The sequence below is a fragment of the Gymnoscopelus braueri genome, assembly GCF_963280865.1.
Source record: "Gymnoscopelus braueri genome assembly, chromosome: 3".
NCBI lineage: Eukaryota > Metazoa > Chordata > Actinopteri > Myctophiformes > Myctophidae > Gymnoscopelus > Gymnoscopelus braueri.
Window position 1 is genome coordinate 17,134,680 of NC_137612.1, and position 22,096 is coordinate 17,156,775.

General features: G+C 44.8%; 1 protein-coding gene across 7 annotated transcripts; it reads right to left on the reverse strand.

The window, feature by feature from the left end:
* Positions 1–22,096, reverse strand: LOC308080051 (uncharacterized protein). 7 transcript variants are annotated; one of them, XM_080421777.1, is made up of 18 exons: positions 21,971–22,081; positions 19,965–20,057; positions 19,449–19,563; positions 17,995–19,105; positions 16,280–16,700; positions 15,585–16,154; positions 13,672–13,900; positions 10,311–10,986; positions 9,995–10,154; positions 9,657–9,773; positions 9,268–9,429; positions 8,785–8,947; positions 8,171–8,687; positions 7,618–7,765; positions 7,347–7,436; positions 6,712–6,907; positions 2,877–5,045; positions 1–2,780 (listed from the first exon to the last, which is right to left on the reverse strand). In XM_080421777.1, the coding sequence occupies exons 3-18, from the start codon at positions 19,528–19,530 to the stop codon at positions 592–594; spliced, it is 9,000 nt and encodes a 2,999-aa protein (XP_080277903.1). In that variant the 5' UTR covers positions 19,531–19,563; positions 19,965–20,057; positions 21,971–22,081; the 3' UTR covers positions 1–591. The 7 variants fall into 7 exon arrangements, with proteins under 7 accessions (XP_080277903.1, XP_080277902.1, XP_080277900.1 ...); XM_080421776.1 differs by having other exon boundaries at positions 2,844–5,045; XM_080421774.1 differs by having other exon boundaries at positions 1–2,534; positions 2,568–5,045.

The window sequence follows — 22,096 nt, forward strand, 5'->3', positions numbered from 1 at the left end:
TGACATGTCAAAAAGATGATTTATTTAACTGATTGAGATTGAGCTTAAGCAAAATCGAGACTTCAAAAACAACAGTCCATGACCTGTACTGAAGATGAAACCCTTCAGTGGAAAGCTGCTGAACATATACACATACTGTAGTATGGTGCAATGGCGGCAGAGTTATGCAGTGTTTCCTAATCTTTCACATTATCCATTCCAAATATATGGCTTAAATTTTCTCTACTTAGAAAAGGTTGATTAAAAACATCAGAATATACACAAATACATTCATATTTACATACCATGTATGATAAGTAATCATTATTTGTTATTTTTTATGTGGTTCTTTAAAAGAAAATGCTTTTGACAGTTTGTTGAACGGTGCACAGTATATAATAGGTTTTGCATACAACTCAAATGGCCCTCGGCTTCTTGAAATGTGATAAAATAAACTAATGTGTAAGTGGCACAAAAAAAACAATGTCAGACATTTCTAGTAGGAACATACCAACATATGGAAACATCCTCAAAATTAATTTACAGGTGTGAGACAGACTGGTGATGGTTGAAAAGTCTTTTAGGACAGTAATAGTGTTCTGAAAAGAGAGCCTAGGACGTGTTTTTACCTTTCTCCATTTCGGCTGATTTATTGCTCTCTTTGGGGGCCTCATGTTTACTGTCCTTCTTCTTTTCTCTGCTCCTACTCCTGTCCCGACGATCACGGTCTTTGTCCCTGTCACGGTCCCTGTCCCTGTCTCTGTCTCTCCGCTCTTTACCGCGATCTCTGTCTCTGCTTCTGGATCGCTCTCTTCTCTCATCTCTGCTTCGTCTGTCTCGTTCTCTGTCACGGTCGCGTTCTCTGTCGCGCTCACGGTTCCTCAATCGGTCTCTATCATGGTCTCTCCTGTCGGGCTCCCTGTCTCTGTCATGGTCTCTCCTGTCGGGCTCCCTGTCTCTGTCATGGTCTCTCCTGTCGGGCTCCCTGTCTCTGTCATGGTCTCTCCTGTCAGGATCCCTGTCTCTGCCTCTGTCCCTGTCTCGTTCTCTGTCCCTGTCTCGCTCTCTGTCCCTCCTCTTGTCTGCCTCCGGCTCCCTGTGTCTCTCACCCTCGGGCTCCCTGTGTCTCTCACCCTCGGGCTCCCTGTGTCTCTCACCCTCGGGCTCCCTGTTTCTCTCTCCCTCGGGCTCCCTATGTCTCTCTACCTCGGGCTCCCTGTGTCTCTCTCCCTCGGGCTCCCTGTGTCTCTCTACCTCGGGCTCCCGGTGTCTCTCTACCTCGGGCTCCCGGTGTCTCTCTACCTCGGGCTCCCGGTGTCTCTCTACCTCGGGCTCCCGGTGTCTCTCTACCTCGGGCTCCCGGTGTCTCTCTACCTCGGGCTCCCGGTGTCTCTCTACCTCGGGCTCCCTGTGTCTCTCCCCCTCAGGCTCCCTGCGTCTCTCTCCCTCAGGCTCCCTGTGTCTCTCTCCCTCAGGCTCCCTGTGTCTCTCTCCCTCTCTGCCTCTACTGCGGTCTCTTTCTCGACCACGTTCGCTGTCTCGGTCCCTGTCTCTTCCCCTGTCCCTGTCCCACTCCCGCTCTCGGCTCCAGCGCTTGCTCGGCCCCCTGTCGCTCTGGCCCCTGTCCCATGGCGGCCTGCCGCCATGCGGGCCGTCGCGGTCCCTGTCCCTTCGCCGGTCTTCGGACGGTTCCTTCGGCCTCTCCTCAGAGAGATGCGGCAGGCCAGGAGGAGGCTCTCGGTGCCCTCCTTCAAAGCGACCGAGCCTGTCTCCGCTACGAGGCTCTGAGCCTTCTCGAGTGGAGCTGCTCCTTCTCCTCATGTCAGGTGAGTGCCGGCGCCAGTGCTCCTCCCTGTGCAGGTCTGGACTGTGGCCCCCCGTGCGACTAGGCGGAAGTATGGGGCCGTCCTGAGGAGTCGGCAGTAGAGGCCCACTGTGACGAGCTGGTCTGTCGTCAGAGTTCCTATCAAGGCGGTACCGCTCTGGCCCACTGAAGTGCTGAGGTGGGTGCCCCCTGTTGTCTTGAGTGGGGGGGCCTCTGTGGTCGTCGAAAGATCCTCTGTGTGGCGGTGGAGAGCGTGCTCTAGAGCTCCCATACTGGCTATGTGGGTGGAAATCACCCCTCATCTCCCCGCTAGGAGGTTGCCCCCTTCTATCCTCATACTGGTTTGGAGGGGGACCTCTGTAAGCAGGGCCTGGTGGAGGGGCCGGGTTGTCTTTGTACATGTGTGGAACAGGATTCTGGTTCTGATGTTGATCCACACCCTGTTTGTAAGGGCCAGCACTGTCTTTGTTATACTGATCTCCAGGCCCTCGTTTTGGGTCTATCATTGGAGGTTGGGAGCCACGATCCCCATACTGAGATGGCGGGGGACCCCTGGGTCCAGGGAAGTGGGACGGCGGGGGTAATCTGTTTTCAAAGTGACCAGGAGGTGGCCCGGTGAATTGCGGTGGAGGGCCTCTGGATCCAGAGAAATTGAACGGTGGGGGAGGACCGGCGAATCTTGGGGGATGTAAGTTGTTCTGTCCATGAGGTGGAGGAAGGCCCAGAGGGCCTTGCTGTCCAATGTGCTGAGGAGGCATGGGACCTTGCTGTCCCATATGTTGAGGCACAGGACCTGGCTGTCCAATGTGTTGAGGCACAGGACCTTGCTGTCCAATGTGCTGAGGAGGCATGGGACCTTGCTGTCCAATGTGTTGAGGCACAGGACCATGCTGTCCAATATGCTGAGGCACAGGACCTTGCTGTCCAATATGCTGAGGCACAGGACCTTGTTGTCCCAAATGCTGAGGCACAGGTCCTTGTTGTCTCAAATGCTGAGGCGGCATGGGACCTTGCTGTCCAATGTGCTGAGGCACAGGACCTTGTTGTCCCAAATGCTGAGGCGGCATGGGACCTTGCTGTCCAATGTGCTGAGGCACAGGACCTTGTTGTCCCAAATGCTGAGGCGGCATGGGACCTTGGGGTCTCATGTGCTGAGGAGGCCTGGATGGATCAAACATCTGAGGAGGTGGTCCTCTCTGGCCCATCGGTTGGAATGGCGGTGGCAGTCCTCTAGGTGGCATAACATTCTGGGGAGGATGTCCATGAGGAGGTTGCTGCGGGGAGCCTCCCCACTGGTTCTGATATGGAGGATAGGCACTTGGAGGAGGAGGGCCATACTTCTGGCTGCTGTCACCTTGCATGGGGGAAGGACCATGCATGGCAGGAGGAGCCTGGATGCGTGGAGGGGGTCCCTGCAGAGGTACAGGGACTGACATTCGGGGGGGCCCTTGCATGGGCGGACGCATAGACATTGGTCGTGGCCTATTCATTGGGGGTGGTCCCTGCATCGGACGGGGACCCAGTGGGGAGAAGCGAGTTGGAATGTCAGCTGCTGGAGGTCTATATTCATTTTGGAAAGGTGGTGTTGACCTCTGGGACATGTGGGAAGAACGACTGTCATCCATCATAGAGCTCTGAGCAAGTACAGGGATTGCAGATGTTACTGTAGAGATGTCTGAAGATGTATTAAAATAGTCAGTGGGTGAATCTTGACCGTCCTTGTCATACATTGAATCCTCACCAGGTTTTAAAATACTCGCAGCATTGGGCCACACATTGTACTTGTCCATCTCAGTTTCAGCCTTGGCTGGCTCAGCTTCCTCATTTTTCGCTCGTTCCTCCCTGCAGTTGACCTCCGTATCGGGTTCCATCTTCTCTCCTAACAAGGGAATTGACACCTCTGCCATGTCTGAATCTAAGAATGGAAGCGGCTCGTCTTCCTCGCTTTCCTCTTCCTCTTGGTGCAGGGTTTTTTCTTCTTGTTCTTGTGGAGACTCTGGGCGTTCAACCTGCTCAACCTCCTCTACCTCCTCAACCTCCTCAACCTCCTCAACCTGTGGTTCTTGAACTGGAGGCTGTATTGGCGGAGTGGTCTCCGTTATCAGAGCAGGTGACTCCTCTTTCTCCTCCGGTTCATCAGTCGAGTTCCTGGTAGATACAGCCTGACGAGGGTCCCTACTCTGTCGTGGGTCTCTGCTCTGATTGATCAAAGGAACAACAGATGAAGACTTTACTAGTTCTTCAACCTGTTTGCCCAGCTGCAGCAGCTGACTACTGGCCAGAAATGACTTTGTAGGCTGTGTTAATAGAGTGTCTGTGAGGGAGAATGAGGTCATTGACATCCCGGTGCACGTAAGTTGTAGATTGTCTTGCTCCCCTTGTTCCTGCTTTTTCTTAACCATAAACAGCTTGCTGAGGCTCTCAGGTATAGGGACTCTTTGTGGTTCAGACAATACTTCAGATGTGGTCTTTGTTTTTTCGGGGACAGCTGGTCTGACTTCATCAAAGATGGAGTCATCCTCTGGGTCGTAAGCCACATCATCCACCTCACTGACCATCCCTTCAGGCTGCTTACACACCTCAGGTTCTTTGACCACAACAACAGGTTTTTTAGGTGGATTGTACCCCCTGCCGGGGTCATATTCTTCCTCTGGGTCATATGGCCGGTCATCCTCATCCTCATCCACTTGGTTCTCTTTGGATATCTGTCCAAACTGCTGGACAATGGGATCTAGCATTGTGGCAGGTGGGAGGGAGCTTTCCCCACCCTGATCAGAGGGAGAGTTGGAGGCCTCCGAGTCGTGCTTCTTCTTCCCAAAGAGAGTTTGGAGGATGGTCTGAAGAGGCGTGGCACTGGCTGCGCTAGAAGCGACAGAGCCCCCCGAGGATGGGGAATCTCTGCCTGTGGTGGACGTGGGAGGTGCTTTGAGAGAAGACAAGAGGGACAGGACGGATGAAGCAGTAGCAGCAGGGCTGCCCGAGGCATCTGAGAAACCGAGGGGTGGAGCGGGAGGTGTTCCTGGGGGAGTCGTGCTGAAGGGAATTTCCAGGCTCTGCTGCCGTACACCTTTCTCAGCTTTGACCAAGGCGGCTGGTTTTGTAAGTCCAATGTCATCCACATCCACTTTAGCTTGGGTCTTGGAGCGTTTCTCATCACCTTCCACCGGAGCACCAGCCCGCTTTCTCTCTTTCTGGCAGATCAGCAGTCCCAGAAGCAGGTTAGGACGTGCAGGTTCAAGCCCTGTAAGACAGAAAGGAACAAAGCAATCTTAGAAAAGACGAGCTTTGGTGTGGTGACATGGGAATTGTATTTCATTTTGTTTACCGTGTGTGTGTGTGTGTGTGTGTGTGTGTGTGTGTGTGTGTGTGTGTTCACTATATAAATATATATGAACATACAATTTCCTTTAAGAACTAGTTATACATATTATGTAAAACATGTGAATCTCAGAAATGTAATGACCACATAAATGAACAAATTGAAATGAGAGCTTTCTTTGCATACATTACCAATATAAACATATACAATAATTAACATTCAGTATACTGTTGTCACTCAAACCTTGTTTTCCATATCATGCAATTAAACAAACATTAACAGACAGTAATACATCAGTTACCAATTATCATTCATCATTCAATAACTGTTCATACCTCATAAAATAAAACATAACCATTAAGGGTTTATTATTGATAAAAATTAACACTTTAAACCAGGAGGCCTGTGTTAACTGTTGGTTGGCGCTATGCATTTCATACCAGAAAACTAATGACAAATTGGATGTAATACTGTACATCTCTCAATATGAAATTATTTGCCTGTGCGTGTGACTTGGAGAGATACAACTTCAGGAATATTTACAGCTTACATCCAAATAAACCATGTTGAGTATTCTTGCATTGACATCCTTTATCAAGTCGAATCATCATTCCATCTTCTGTTGTCATTATGATTCACTGTCATTTGTACTTGCCCAGTTTGTAAAGGAGTTTGTTAGAATATCAATGAAGATGTGCTACGTTACTGTTCATTGTCAACATATACAGTATACTATACACAATATATCAAGTTGTATAATGTTGCTTTATTCATTCTCAGTATTTAGAGAGTCCCCTTTCCGTTAGAGAGTCCCCTTTCCGTATCTAATGTTCAGGATGTGGATGAGTGGATCCGTCTTTGAGAATCGGCGAGGTTGACTCCTCTGACATCTCCCCAGCATATACAGTATTTATTATGTGCAGTCTAGTATCATGATGATTGATGGTTGATTCTTTAGTCCAGATGTACAGAGAGATGCATGTTATATCCAGTACTGCAGCAAGGTATGGCAGGAAAAGGTTCAGCATGGAGGTACAAAGCACTTAGGCATGAGGTAAGAGTTAACCCTAAAGAAACAACAGGCTGAGACTGGACTAAAATGGCACCCACCTGCGATGCACAACTTCCTTTATTACAAATTATTAGAAGTGATACAAATACATTTACATGGAAAACAGTACACATGAGCTGTTACAAGTACAGAGGTGAATGTGGAACACCAAGAGCACATGAGTGCCCCCTAGAGTACAAAGTAGAAATAATAGAAGCTCTCATTTGACCCATAAGCCCTGTTCAAAGATTTCAAAAAAAAATAGACGAATAGCTGATCTACAAGCCAATAACACTTTGTGAGATGTTATGAGCTTGTAGATCTGCTTGTTCTCTTCCTATAATGAGACATGCCAAAAAATAGGGACCGCCAGGTGAAAGTGAATAATCTGCCTCCAATAATACTCACCACTTGGACACAATATCACCAACTATAATTTTTTACATAAGAACATTTACACCTACAGTTACATTCAAAACACAACATATGATTCCAGACTTGCAGTAGTATATCTGTGTATTCCCAGTGAAATCTTACCTGGCCCATCAAAGGGTAAGAGCTTGGAGGGCAATGGCTCCTTGGCACTCAGTGGGATTAGATAGAGGTCTTTGATGCGGCGGTTATTGTTGGCCACCACGCCAAAACGTTTTCTGCTGCTGAAATAAGAGAAGAGAGAGACGTACGCAACTTCCTCTTCCTCCGTTGCTGGGTGGAAACGAATCAGACATAGCTCCTGAGAACAGCCGCAAAAGAGAGAAAGGTAGACGGTGAGAGAGATGTTGTGACCCCAGGCCTTTCAACAATATTATATAAATAGTATTAGGGGTGTCAGGACTAATTGAATAATCGATTAGTCGATCAACAGAGAATTCATTAAAAAACTAAATGTTAATCAAATAATTGGTTTAGTGATGTATCACACTTAACCAAAATGTGAATACTTGAAGTTGTTTTTGACTGCTGGAACAACACACACAAACATCTTACACATGATCTTATTTCACTGTCACTTTGTGGTCTAAATTAATTAATTGCATAGATTAATCAGATCATCAAAAACATTTTCAAGGGATAAAAAGATGCATATAATCGTTTGGTAGAGCCCTTGATAGCCTAAGAGTGAATCGAATCCCTTGGAACAGCACTTTAAAACAAAGCCTTGTCAAACAAACCTTTGAGAGAGAGGTCTTCAGCTTTCCGACATAATCCCACACAGTGCTGGGAGATATGCGTCCTCCCACGTGGATGGTGTCTGGTAAATCCTGCAAAGTCAATGATATTACTACTAAGCGCAAAATACAATTTGAGATTTCCCTTTAATGAGAATTGAATTATCTGCATTAGCGATGAGATATCATTTATATATATATATGTTTTTTATTATTATTATTATTTTACCAGGGCAGAGTATCTATGTGTATATTTACATGCAAAATCACCAACCTCTTTCAAGTGTTCAAAGGATCCAGAGACCAGATAGGCCTTGGTGACAAACTTAGCCACAGACTGCATGTTGACCAGACCTTTCCAAATCTTCTCCTGACCATGGAGGAAGATGGCAGTTTCACCCTCAAGAGGTGGCGCTGATGTGCTGAAAAACAAAACAAAAAAACTTTTAGCGATATTGCTCTGTGTATGATCTGAGTGCTAATACATCTAAAAGGTCTTTACATGAATACACAATACGAAAATTGCAATAAAGTATTTTGCATCACTACAGTCATTTTGTTGATTCATTATTCATACAGGTTGATACCTTTATTCATATTTACGGTGAAAATGTTACCTTGTTCCGGTTAAAAAAATATGTATTTATGCTTTATCACCACGTAATATTCACATTCTGTGTGGATGTACTCCAGACAAAAACAGTTGATATTTTTGGGCTAATTAAATGGCAAAAAATACTGGAAACAATGCAAGTAGTAGTTTTACAGCCAAAGCCAATCAAATCAGACACATACAACAGTGTCTGCTGTATTGATTTATAGATCACCTGGTTTTAGCTGCTTTAGACACAGTCAGCAAAGGCGGCGCAGCTGGCGGCATCGGCAGGGGCCCCTTGGGTGCCACCTCCACTGGAGCAGCAACCGCCATGATGGCGGGCTCTGTAGAGGCAGGCATCATTGTGGGTGCTTCAGGGACGGCGACAGTGGCCGTCACACTAGAGCTGTGCCGGTTCATACGAGGGTCTCTGCGGGTGATAGTGACAGAGGAGACGGCGGGGATGTTGACAGGCGCGGGGGCCTGAGGTGGAGGTATCATGCCGGTAATGTCCTGGTAATGCGGCTGGGCCAGTGGGTCTACTGCAGGAATCTCATGGCCGGGCTGGTAGCCCAGTGTATCCTGTTGCTGATAAACTTGAGGCACCTGATGTTGATAGGGGCCCTGTGGTTGGTAAACCGGAGGGACGTCAGTCGACGACGACCTGGACGAGTGGCTAAGTGGCTTAGCGTCTGGTTTCTTGGTCAGCTTTGCTTTCTTAGACGCGGGCTCATCTTCTGAATTCTGGCCTGGAAAGAGATTAAGACGAGGATATTAACACGTGTCTGGTGTTGAAAGGGAAACCATCTTAGTGTAACCAAGACATCATGTAATATTCCGGTTTACCTGTACAGATTTTGCAGTTGAGATCAAAGAGATGAGTCCTGTGTTCAGCCGTGGTGTCCTTGAGCATTGTACTGAAGATGTCTGGCATGCTGCTGGCACTGTTCCCCTCTACAGCAGACCCTTGAGCAGAGACTGAAGCAGTGGTGCTGGAGTCCTCTTGGTCCTGTGGACATTGGAACGAGAAACCTCCTTCAAATCTAATTGGCATTACTGAACTAATAATAAACAATGAATGACGGCAGACTGAGATGAAAATTCAGGGGGAAATTCTAGGTGCATCAAAGATGTTTTGGGGCGCAGTCGATTTAAGTAGAGAAAAGCATGTTAAGGAACGGGACAGTGTGAAAATCAACTAATCAGTCAATCTCTGGCATAATTTCATCAGCTCCCTATAAAGTTGGTAAAACAACTGCAGTGACAAACCCAAGCAGAATGAAATAGGAGATGTGAGTGGAAAGGAAAGGAGTGCATGCTGCCACTTACTGCAGCAGTAGCCATGCGAGCAGATGAAGAGGTTGCAGAGATACATACATCTGCATCAGACGTTGGTGGAGCATCCTCCACGTCAACATTGAGGGGGCCAGAGTCACGCCTCTGGCTGGATTTGGACTGACCTGAATGCGGTCGAGCACTGGCAGTCTGGACCTAGTTTTGACAATGAAGTGATATGAGCATAACTTTTTTTGACCCAAGTGGTTTACACATGTGGAGCACTTTGGCACATGGCAGGTGACCATTTTGTAACAAAAACAAATTAGAGTGTAAATAGGAATCTATGGATCACACTTGCTTTAGCAATCTTCAGATCAATAGGAAACTCTTCATACTATGGTTCCAATAATTATTCTATGCAAAACGTTCATAATAATTACCTCAGGAGGGTCAGGTTTCCTCCATTCAGAGATTTCTTTGGAGAGCAATTCTTCAGCACTGAGTCTCACAAGCCTGAACGGGGAGACCTCACCCCACACCACTCTGTAGAACAAGCCCTGAGAAAACATTATATCGGCATAAAAATTAGGCAGTGCAAGGTATTCCCAATTAAATACGGTAATCAACTAAGCACAGCTGATTATAAATAAGACAAGCTATAATCTTTACCTTCCCTACATGTGATTCAATTGAATTAACACAAAATGGACTGATTCAGCACTCATGTGTGAAAGGCTAACCATACAAATAATTGTATTGTGTGTTTACTTTGACTCACTTTGTTTTTGGGATCCTTCAGGTTGAACATGAGCGACCGGTACTTGTTCTTGTACTTGCTGTCCGTGTTAAGGCACAGGTTGAACATTTCCTTCTCAATGGCAACGGCCAGCCTTGCCACCTCATTCTCAGTCATGTTCAGATCATCACTGTCACTCACTCTGGTAATACAAAAATGCCAATCGTATTTATATGCAAGTGTTTACATATGAACACAATTTCCATCTTATTCAAGGGACCAGTGTAGGATTCCCTGAATTTTACATAATGACATACTGGGACAATAGATTTTAACTCAATCTCGGCAGGACACTCACCTCTTGTAGAGAATGTCTGTGAGCGAGCGGCGGATGTTCTGTCTCATCTGAGTATTGGGTGGAGGCGCAGGGGACAGGGGGGGTGCTGAAGCCGCTGGCTGGGGAGGCCTGGACGATGACTGACTGTGGTTGGAGGGGGCTGGAGGGGTCAGAGAGGATGAGACTCTGGAGGATGACTGACTGTCCACGTGGGAGTCTTTTTGCTGGGGTTGCTTCTTAGGAATGGTGAAGTTGGACTTTTGGACTCGGAGCGCCCCCGTGATGTGAATGGGACCGGAGGGGTAGGGAGATGGGCCGGGTGATGGGCCCGGTTTCTTGGACTGTGCCATCTTACTGGGCGGTGTCACTTGTTTCTTGGACGACTTGGAGCCGCCGGCTTGAGGGGAAGACTTCTTACCCTTTGGGGTACTCTTCCCTCCTTTGACCCCTGGGGACTTCTTAGCCCCTTTGGCACGTGGGGACCGCTTCTTTCCTTTGACGCCTGGGGACTTCTTACCGCCTTTGGCGGCTGGAGACTTCTTACCGCCTTTGGCGGCTGGAGACTTCTTACTTGCTTTGACTGGAGTCGTGGTAGGGGACTCAGCCGGCGATTGAGTCGTGAAAATAGGGGAGGACTTCTCAGCAGGTGCTGGATCGTTGTGCTCCTTTTCGGTCTGCTTCTCCTCATCGAGAGGGGCTGAAAACCAAGCACAATATAGCAAAGTGTTAAAACATATGGATGCCATAACCACTTACACTTCATCAATGGCTGCAAGACAAGGAATGAGTGTACCAACTGCTAGGCGTCATTGAGTCATAGATTGCAGAAAGAAATGCTAGGACTATAAATCACATTCAAAGTTAATTTTGAGAAAGGCCATGATCCATTTTAGGTTCATAATGGATCATCTGAACTTCTAAGACTTTCTTGAGAAAATCAATAAAAACAATGAAATGAACACATTTTGCAGTCCCAGCACTATAAATCAAATATTGTTAAATTAGAAGAAAAAAACTGACACCGAGCTTGTTCTTAATGCCCTCTTTATTTGAAGAGGATGGCTGATACAGTTTCTAAGGAAGTGCCTTTAATTTTCCACCAACAGTTAAAATGGTGGTGATAATCTTCATGGAGATCAATGTAACCCTAATAGACAGAGATGTTACATAGTCTCCTAAGATTCAATGCCCATGTTTGATTGTGAAGCTGAGGGATAAGTTGCTCAACAAATGTCTAGTTGCAGCCCTTGTATGTGCGAACATTTACCTAATAATAATGCTGATGACCAACATTCCTTTGTCAGCTCAGCTGCATTAACCTACAAGCAACTCCTTCCTACAGTGAACATTCCTCATGTGGACCTGCTGCAGCAACCAGGGTTAAAGTTGATAGTGTTTGAATTTCCCAGAAGACATCTTTTAAACAAAATAGTAAAAATCTCATCATGTAGAGTGGTTATGTACGAGATAAATTATCAGAGAAAAAAGTGATGAGCTTTCCTGAATACCAAGACAACTTACCACATCTCATATAAAACTTATCAACATACTTTTAACACCAGCCATTGATGAGCCATTGGTGCAGTAACCACTTTTTACACTACTAGCCACTTGTGTTTTTCTCCACTCAAATCCACAATCCCCAAGCACTGCTCTCTTTCAAGCATCACTGTGGAGCAATTCATTTGCCTACCTTAACCAACTCTATAATAATATGACCATAATAGAATTATCTTCTATGAGCTTTTTGTTTTCATTCAATGTACAACATTCAGCTGTCAACATGTCCCATTTCAAAATGGTTGAAAAGTATAACCCACACTTAAAAGTGCACATGCTTTTCTACAATGTGAATTCAGATATATTTTTTAGCAGAGCCACATTGTATAGCGACCGAAAGCAGTAGAACATGCATCTACTGAATGTCAAATAAATCTGCTCCCCCATTCAAAATATCAGTCACCAAGTTCAAACTAGCATGGGGCCATAAAAAAGCCAATCACTGAACCATGTTAAACTATAAAACATATGTTGCACACCTTGTATCATAATGGATATTCTAGGCTCTTTGGGCATTGATTTCTTTATAAACACTCACTCTCATTAACACTCATTAACACTGCCTTCATAGTCCTTCTAAATGACAAAGATAAACTACAATGTCCTCATTTCTTAGCAAAAAGCAAACTCTCAGCACGATCCAAACAAATATCAAATGCAGTTGAGTGCAAAAGGTTTGAATATAAATCTCGCCAATAATTGTGAGCACAATGGCCTCATCTTCAAGTGCCATCTTCTGCTGCAGCCGGCTTTCTGAACTTCATGCAGTATCCCATGATGGTCTGGTCTCTGGCAGAATCAAATTCTTCCCAATCCCAACTTCACAACATCTGTGGGCTCGTCACATCTCCTTGGCGTGGTGTGTGTGTGTGGATGAGTGGCATATGCTTCTCTGAGCTGAACTGGTCAGGACATCGTACAGCAATCCGACACTGCTCACATAATCAAGCCAGGCATCCAAAATCTGTCATAATACCTTTTATTTTATAGCCAGTTTCCCACGTTGTGATGCATGACATTAAACAAGCATAAAAAAGTATGAAAAAAGCCAGCCATGTTACCCTCAGAATAGAGGGTGGAACACCAGGTTGCCTGATGTTATCAGCTCAATATGAGCTTTAAATTTTATGAGTCCCTGAAAAATCAGGGTGAAAAAGTCACTGAAACCTACCTGCTGGAGAGACGGGATGGACTTGTTTTGAGACCGACAATATAGCTGAAGAATCAGGGTGCAGAGAGACTCGCACAGGCAAATAAAATAGGTAATTTGACACCCTCACATCAGAATCACCCTTTCCTCCACTATGATACATGATATCATACATTTTATGGAAAAGGTATACTGTTAAACTGATAGTAACTGACGACAAGCTGCGTATTCACCTGTGACATGTTACTTTCACAGGTCTTCATCCAAACCTTCACATTTTAACCATGATATTCTAAACAAACCTCTTCTCGATTACTGAATAATACTTACCTATAGCAACATTTGGCACTTACCTTTTTATGCTGATATAATAATTTATCAAGCAACTTTTACATTAACCAATTCATAACACTCTGTAAATCAATAAAACCCTATATCAGGGTGTGTTCTTCTACAAAACAATTTGGTGGTTCTCCACCATGTGTGTGTGGACTATCTCTAATGAATTACAGGGACCACATTTACAAATGATAATGAAAAAAGACAATGTGGTTTTGCAGCAACGGCCAAATGCATACAACAGATTTGCCCTGTATCAATTGACAATCCCCTAATGTGAAGAGAGACAGATGGTTATTATTGACTTGTCAAGACCTTCAAAGAGATACATACACTTTTTGTTTAACACTGTTGGTGCTATTGGTGAAGTCTTTTCTGGCGTTACTGCATTGTAATTATGGTCGCAGGACCAGGATGCTGTGGCCGATGTTGGCGGTTCTTCGACTGCGGTCTCATCTTCACCGTCGTGACCCGGTTCAGGATCGGCGTCTTCCTCGCTGTCTGACACCTCCTCCTCTGTGGTGGACTTCTTCCTCGCCTTCTTCCTGCCAGCGGCCGTCCTCTGGTTGGATGCACAGACACACTGAGTCAGTTCAATGGCAGCATAAAGGAAGGATTCCTCAACTGAGGATCATTTGGTTAAAGGGCAGGGTCCTGATATTAAGATGCCGGTTACATTGCATTATTTGGAAACAAAGCCTATGTTTGTCATAATTACATCAAATGCACATAAAGTCTAATTTTTCCCAGGCTATCCAACTGAGACTAGCATTTTAATTGCACATTTACTGCACCATGCCCATATCTAATAGGGATGCCACTAAATATTGTTCTCATAATCTATATATTTTTTGTCTATTATTTGATTATAAGACTTGGTTTGTCAAGTTTCCCTCATGAGGCATTAGAATCACATTCAACAACAGTGCCATTTCTTTGCATAGGGGCTTCTGAAGAGGATTCAGCAGCCATACGTTTCTACCTGATGCTTGTTACAAATGTTGAATACCCAGTTCCAGGGCAAAACTCACACCATCTCACTATCCAGCACCATGATTACTCATCGCTTACTTTTCTACCATCTTCATATTATGCCAATACATGATATGCACTCTTTTTAGGGCATATTGCATGTCTTCCCATCGACATGCATGATCCAATCAAACAAATCAGTTGAATATCCTGGCCTTGTGCTTAGAGCAGATGGCTAATTTATTTCATACAGTAATTGACAAAATTATATTTATTTAAGAAGGCTGGTTCATTCATTGTCAATAGCCAAATAAAATATATATACTAGAAAATATTGTATACATAAAAGATGACAAAATACATAAAATTCCATGCCCTTCCTCAACCGTACATCTTAATAAATTGTGTTATAACTTGTTATCAAGGTCATTCAGAAAGGAGGGCAAAGAAACAAACTGTCGTCAATTCTCAAGAACAAGAATCCAGCAGGCACACATTTAAATAAACTTCTTTCATCAAAGATTATTGATTGATTATTGAATTAGATCATAAATCCAATATCATACACATTGTGTTTTACAACCAACTTAAAGTATAAGACCATGCCATTAGGATTATTATATTATCGTTAATGATCATCATGTGCTGGCATCAGTTATCCGGACATATTGTTGTGTGATGATTAATTGAGCATTTACTGCATCCTACCTATTTCTAACAGGGCTGCAACTCACAATTATCATATTTTTTTGTATCTGTATCATTTTCTTGATCATTCAAGTAATCTATGCCATTATTTCAGTACATGAAATGGTGGTAAAATAAATAATAAAGCTATAAATTATGAGAAATTCTCATCATTAGTTGGGGTGACTCCAAACAGACACCGAAATCAGACCTCAATTTGCTTAATGTTTACCCAGTGGTCAAAAACATAGTTTATCATTTCACAATATGGAAAAAAGACAGGCATTCTAACTAAGTTGCAAATGGCACATATCAGAATCATTTACATGACACATCACTAAACCAATAATTTGATTACTAAAAACTGTAGTTTAATTGTATAGTAGCATGTAGTATATTTTCAACTATATTTTCCAAATCAACTACAGTGGAGACAAAGGTAACATTTCTCATGACAATACGTTTCTATTCTATAAATGTCTATGTCCAATATGCTGCAAAACCTTCATTAAATCAATGTGCTAACGTCAACATCTTTGTGATAGGGACAGTTAAAAGCCACAGTTAGAGTGTCTGCCCCGAGTTACCTTGGGTGCAGACTTGGTGCCAGCTTTCTTCTGACCCTTGGCCTTGGGTTCCTTGATGTCAGTGATGGACTTCATGGCGGCAGCGGCGTGCCTCAGAATGCAGTCGCTGCCACAGTAGACAGAGTCCGGCTGGGCATCTTTCTCACAACCAGGCCCGATACATTTGGGAAGAGAAGATTCCTCTGCCGTCTGCTCTGCCTTGGAAACCGATGTCTGCTCTGCCTTGGGAACCGATGTCTGCTCTGCCTTGGGAACCGACGCCGGCTCTGGCTTGGGAACCGATGCCGGCTCTGGCTTGGGAACCGATGCCGGCTCTGCCTTGGGAACAGATGTCGGCTCTGCCTTGGGAACCGATGTCGGCTCTGCCTTGGGAACCGATATCGGCTCTGCCTTGGGAACCGATGTCGGCTCTGCCTTAGGAATCGATGTCTGCTCTGCCTTGGGAACCACCACCGCTACTGGTATTGTGTTCAGCTCCACATTTGAGGCCACTACCTGCTCGGCAACTGGTACTGCTTTCGGCTCTGCCGTTGATTTTGCCTTCGGCCCCAGTGTCTGCTGTGTGGCCTGCTATAAGTCAGTAGAGAGAAAGATTTATTCAACAACGTGCACAACACAACTTTGCAAAGTCTAAATATGCTACCCTAGTATCAGGCTTAAAGAAAATCATGTCAGCCAAAACCACTTCGACATACCGGCTGAAAGATCTTTATCCTCTTTTTCCCAGTTGGGTTGATGGCTTTCTCTATTCTCCCTTTGATGCCCGGGTCCTCTCCTAGTACCTTCTCATCTGATGCAGCGGCTGCAGAGGCACCTGCCACCGCTTGGCTGGCAGCCGTAGGGACAGGGTCCACTTTACCGGGCTCAGTTGTTGTCACAGCAGTGAGTGTCGCACCAGCAGGAGCTGTTGAAGCACCATCGGCTCTGGGCTTCCCGTTCTCTGTGCTTGAAGCCAGGGATGCTGTGGCTGGCTTGACCACCTGGCTTTTCTTCACAGTGCAGTTGGGACAGACATAGTCTTCCCCGTTCCTCTCCATGAGGCGTCCGCGGGCCTCTGTGATGCCCACACAGTCTCCGTGGAACCATTCCTCACAGCGGTCACAGCAGATCATGAACCTGGACAGAACACAGGACAATTCTGTTAGCACCATGCAATGAAAGGCAGGAGCACATGGCTCTCACTCTGGCTAACTGCATACTTTCAGACTAGGACTGCAATTAGAAGAACTATTACAAAAAAAACTAATTAATTTAACAATCAATTAATCTGTTTATTGTTTTGATTAATCTATGCAGCTCATTGACTATATAATCTTGAAATCAATTTGATTTCTATTTGGGAACATTTTAAGCAATCAAGAAACAATAATAATAAAAAGTATAGATAAAACTTAAGGGGTATTTCACTTTTAAACACTTCTAGGGTCATTATAACGTCTACTCTACTCTGATTTTTGTGTGCACCCCAGACAGTTTTTAGGTTGCTTGATTCAATAGTTTGATATTTGACATTGTTTTTATCAGACACATCCCCATCCTTAAGTGACCAATATTGTCCTTTAAATGTTGAGCTGGCTATGTTTTTTAAGTACTTTTTTCATTTTATTCTATTCATTTAAAAAGAATAATAAAAAAGTAATTTAAAAAAGTCCCTCACACACTAGAAGGACCATGTCAGTCAACAGACTAATGACTAATGACTTAGTCAATGACTAACATGGTTAAAATAGAGTTTGAAGTTACAATGGGTTAATATAGGAAGGGGCGTGTCTGATAGAATTAATACCAAATATATCTAAATATTGAATCAAGCAACTTAATAGTCTGGGGGCACACAAAGCCCTAGTAGACATTAAAATGACCCCAGAAGTCTTTTTAAGTTAAATACCCTTTTAAACCCTATTCAAAATGTTTCAAAAATAGATCTACAAGCTCCCACCCCTTTGCTACGCGTTGTGAGCTTGTAAATCGGCTATTTCTGAATAAAACAAGTAAAAACAAAAAGTGGCACATAAGCTGCATAATTACTGATACCAATGTCATCAAAAAAGCATAGGCTGCATAAAATTGCCGATAACAATGTCGTCATAAAAGTCAAGTAATGGCCAATATATCAGCCAAACTGATATATCAGCCCAGCTCTATTACTCAATACATTAATCGATTGACAGAAAATGTATGTAATAAAATGTTACCAATTATTTGATTAATTGTTTCACCCCGAATAAGAACTCAGAAGATACAGTTGAATGATACAGTGCCAGCAATCCTGCATGTAAAAATTATTCAAATAAAATCATGGAAAACGAGGCTCACTTTTCATTTCTAACTCATCGACACATGGTCACATGGAGGACTAGGATTTCTCAAACAACAAAGGAAAGTCGGACCAAATACAGACAATATTTACCGTTTGTTGTGTTTCTGCCGACAGATGCAGTACAGTGCATTGGGGTCGTATCCTCCGCCGTCTGAGTCGGAGGTTGATGATGATGAGGATGTAGATGTTGCAGAGTCTTCATCGACTTCCTTTCCCTCCTCCTCATCCTGGGACTTGCTGGACATTGGCGCCGCTGGCATTGCTTTGGTGTTGACCGGGGTGGCGGTCTTAACGACAAGTGGTGCAGTAGGGGTTTTATTGACGGTTGTAGTTTTATTGACAGGAGCAGCGTTCTTATTGGCCACCCTCTTCTTGTTAACATAAATTCTGATTGGTCCTCGCCTTGCAAAAGCCGGAGGCCTATCATCACTCTCCTCATCGCTCTCTTCAGTCTCTGGCCTTGGCTCCACTTTGTCATCGGTGTCGTCTTGTTCCATCCTGCCCTCTTCCGTGACCTCTTTCTTCTCAGAGTCCAGCTCTGGCGGGGGCTGGGCCACGTCCCCGCTTGCTAGCAGCTTGGAACAGGGGTCGTTCTTTTCTTTAGACTCGCTTTCTTCGTCTTGTAGGACCTGGGGTTTGTTGACGGTATCTCCGTCCTCCTCGTTCTCCGAGCTCCCGCCGTCTCTGGCCGCACTGCCTCCTGCACTGCCGCCACCTCGGCTTCGTGTCCGTCTGCCACCCCGAGTCTTGCCACCCCGGGTCTGTTTCCTGGCACAGCTCCTTGTCCGCCTCTCTGGAGAATCGGCCTTGTCGTCAACAGCCTTTGTGTCTGCGTTGCCGTCGAAGCTGGCCTCCGAGGCGGTCTCCGCATCGGTCGGCGTTTGGGACGGGGGGTCGCCACTCTCGATGCTGGGCGGAGCACTCTTTCTTCCACCTCTCTTGGTGGTAGAGAGGAACTCCTCCAACTTGTCAGTACGTTTTGGCTGCCTGCCACTACGGCGCACGGGTCCACGGTTCTCTTGGCTCTCAGAGGCCGTTTCCCCTGGCATCTCTCTCTTCTTAGCGATGGTCGTCTGACGGAATCCCCAGGTCTTCTTCACCTCACTCGTGGCCTTGGACAAATGTTCTGGCTTCTCTAGTATCTTCTCTTGAGTAGCATTTTCATTTCGCTCTTGAAACTGTTTTTCCTCTTCTTCAACAGCTGTTGAGAGAATCACAGAAAGTTGAGGCAAATAAATGAGGCATGTAGCATTGCAATGTGGTTGGTTGAGACCCACATAATAGTTTTGGCATTTCTATAAAATTTAGGATTGCTTCATGGTGGTCGTGCTGCCCAAACCCTAAAAAAGGAGGTGAAGGTGAAGTGTGAAATTAAATTAAAAATGAAAATAAATGATAGGAGGGCTGTGATGGAAAAAAATAGATTTTTCACCCTTGAACCCAATTCACCAAAAATGCATAAAACCTAAACTTTAATTGTGCCCAGTTATCAATGCAACCACCCACCTCCTCACTAATTAGGGAAAGAAGCTCATTCAAGATACCTTGCGAGCAGCTATCCATATGGTCCTGGCTCTGCTCTGGCTCTGGAGCTAGAGAGAGCTCAGGGCTCACATTCTCCTCCATGATGGAGTCAACCACTACTTTCAATTTGATTGTCTACAGTTAAGAGAAGAAAAAAAGAGAGCAGCTATGAGTCACTCTTCAGTTGAAATAGTTACCTCTTGCAACGCTTAGACAGCATTGATACATTACTTAATATCTTTTGAACATTATTTAACATTATGGCCAATTCTATAAATCTTCATCCCTAATATAGGCATGCTTAACTTTAAACTAGGTCACCTTAGTAAATGAAACACTGATTCGGACCAAGGTTATTGTCTTTAGCAAACAAGCTTTCATAAAGACAAAGGGTTCAGCACGTCATAAAACCTCACCAATTCAAGTTACACATTCGTTTTTATTATCACAGCCTAATAGCTGATCGGTATTATCCAGGGCCATAATTTGCTGGTCTTTCATAACAAACAATGTTAAAACATTTGCCAAGTATGTACCTGCAAGTTCAGTAATGGTGGAAAGCACAGCACTTCTTCATATAAAAAAGGCTTTTAGTTAGTAATCAGAGTCTCTGCGCCCAGTTACTGGATCTGCAGAAGAAAACATCATCAGGGACTGCTGCAGCATTGAGTCAATTATTCAAGAAAGACTACTCTATATACAGGGTATATTTAAGCACATGAAACATGGGGGGTGCCATGTCAAATGACGTCACTGGTGCTGTGAGCACAGGTAGAAGCTTACATCAAATATTAACATTAATTTATCCGCAATTAAATTAACGGCTTTGCATACAGACTTGGATGGGCAAATCTGCACCAGTCAGTTTGTCTCTAGAACACCACAAAATATTCATAACTCGGGGTTACTTTTTAATGCATGCAAGCAGCCATCTACCATGCGACATTGTCAATGACATGCAGAAGACGCTGCGGTCCATCTATTTGGCCAAATAATGTAAAAGGATGTCATATATCTGTGGTCACGATACCGTGCCACGTGAGGGCCGAGGGGGAGAAAATCTGTTGCCAAGAAAAAGGGAGGGAGGGGCCCATTGGATCCATCATATATACAACGGTTCACACACGTGATAATAACGTGTTAAGTAAACCGAGCACATAATAACGCATATTTCACCATTCAACAGTAAAGGGGACACGTTGTATTTAGTCGCTTGTCTGAGTGAAAGGTGCGTGATGATGCATTGCAAGCTCCAGGCGGCCTCACTAGGAAGGAAGGGCCCGAAACCCAAATCAAATATGCATAGCATTATTCCCACCAGCACCATTTTAGAGACGCAGAAGCGTTGTCGATTAAACCAGATCGGGTGGGAGCCATTATATTATCAGATGAAGTTACTCGATTACATAATACCCCGGATGTCAGCAAATGCGCAATACTAAAAAGGCAAACCTCACACACCAAACACCAGCAGCATCATCGATCGAGCAAACGAGGAATCGTTTCCAATCATCGGCGCGTTCGACGACGACACGGAAATTAACGATTGTGGTCATGGAGTTAATAATGATGATGGTTGTGTGCATTTTTGTTATCCTCTCTACCCTACAAGGACTAACAACTACTACTGAGCGGCGTGTCAGTGGCTCCAGGAATGTGAACACACAACAGTGTTGCCAGGTCTGCTTATTATAAGCGACTTGTTTTTACTGTTAAGTTGCTTGTAAATATTGGTACATGCGGGTTGCGTTTTTTGGGGTCTTGTTTCAAAAGTTGCTTATTTTGACTCGTTTCCTGTTGTTTAAACCAGTGGTTGTCAAACATTTCCAAGTCAAGGAAACCCCACGGGCCCACCAAATTAACATGTATTTGTCCACCGACCGCCCCCCCCTCCCCCCCCCATCTTAAAAATATTTTGTGCCAGGGACCCCAATTCAAGATTTACGTTGTTAAAATAGCCCCCCACCCCACAGATTTTATTAAACAGCAGATCTACAAGCTCACAGCGCGTCGCGATCATAGCCAATGTATACTTTTCCTTCGAGGTGGAAAGTCTGGTGATGCGAGGTTGGTATATTAAGTGCTCATGTGAACCATAGTCGCTTCTATTGGGCTTGTTTTCATAGACATGGCATTGGTTGCTTGTTTCTCTCGCGGAATCTGGCAACACTATTATGTGGCTGCTCCTCGTACAGCGCCATGCACAACATTAAGCAACATTTGTCAACATCGAAAACTGCCACTAGTGACCACAGCTGTAGCTGTGCTGTTAGTATGCCGTTAGCTAGTCAGCGTGGTTAGTAGCTACGGTCTAGTCGTTTAACGTAAAGTAACGGTTAACGTTGGTAAACAAGGTTATATACGTTACGCTAGCTTGTAGCTAACGCTAGCTGGCTGCACCGTGTTCAACCTTGTCTCGGGCCATCCTCGACTGTCGTGCGTTTTATGGCGCGCGAGAAAACAACAGAGACATGCGTGTACTCCATACACACGTAAATTCAGACAACAGCGTTTGTTATATTGCATTAATTCACCCACATACCAGGTCAAACTATCGATGATATTATGTTCTTCTCGCTGCAAGCTCCTTCGGGCATTCCTCCATTTTCCATTCCTGACCTGCTGGCTGATACGCGCTCGCGCTTAGAGCTTACTGACTGCGGCAGAT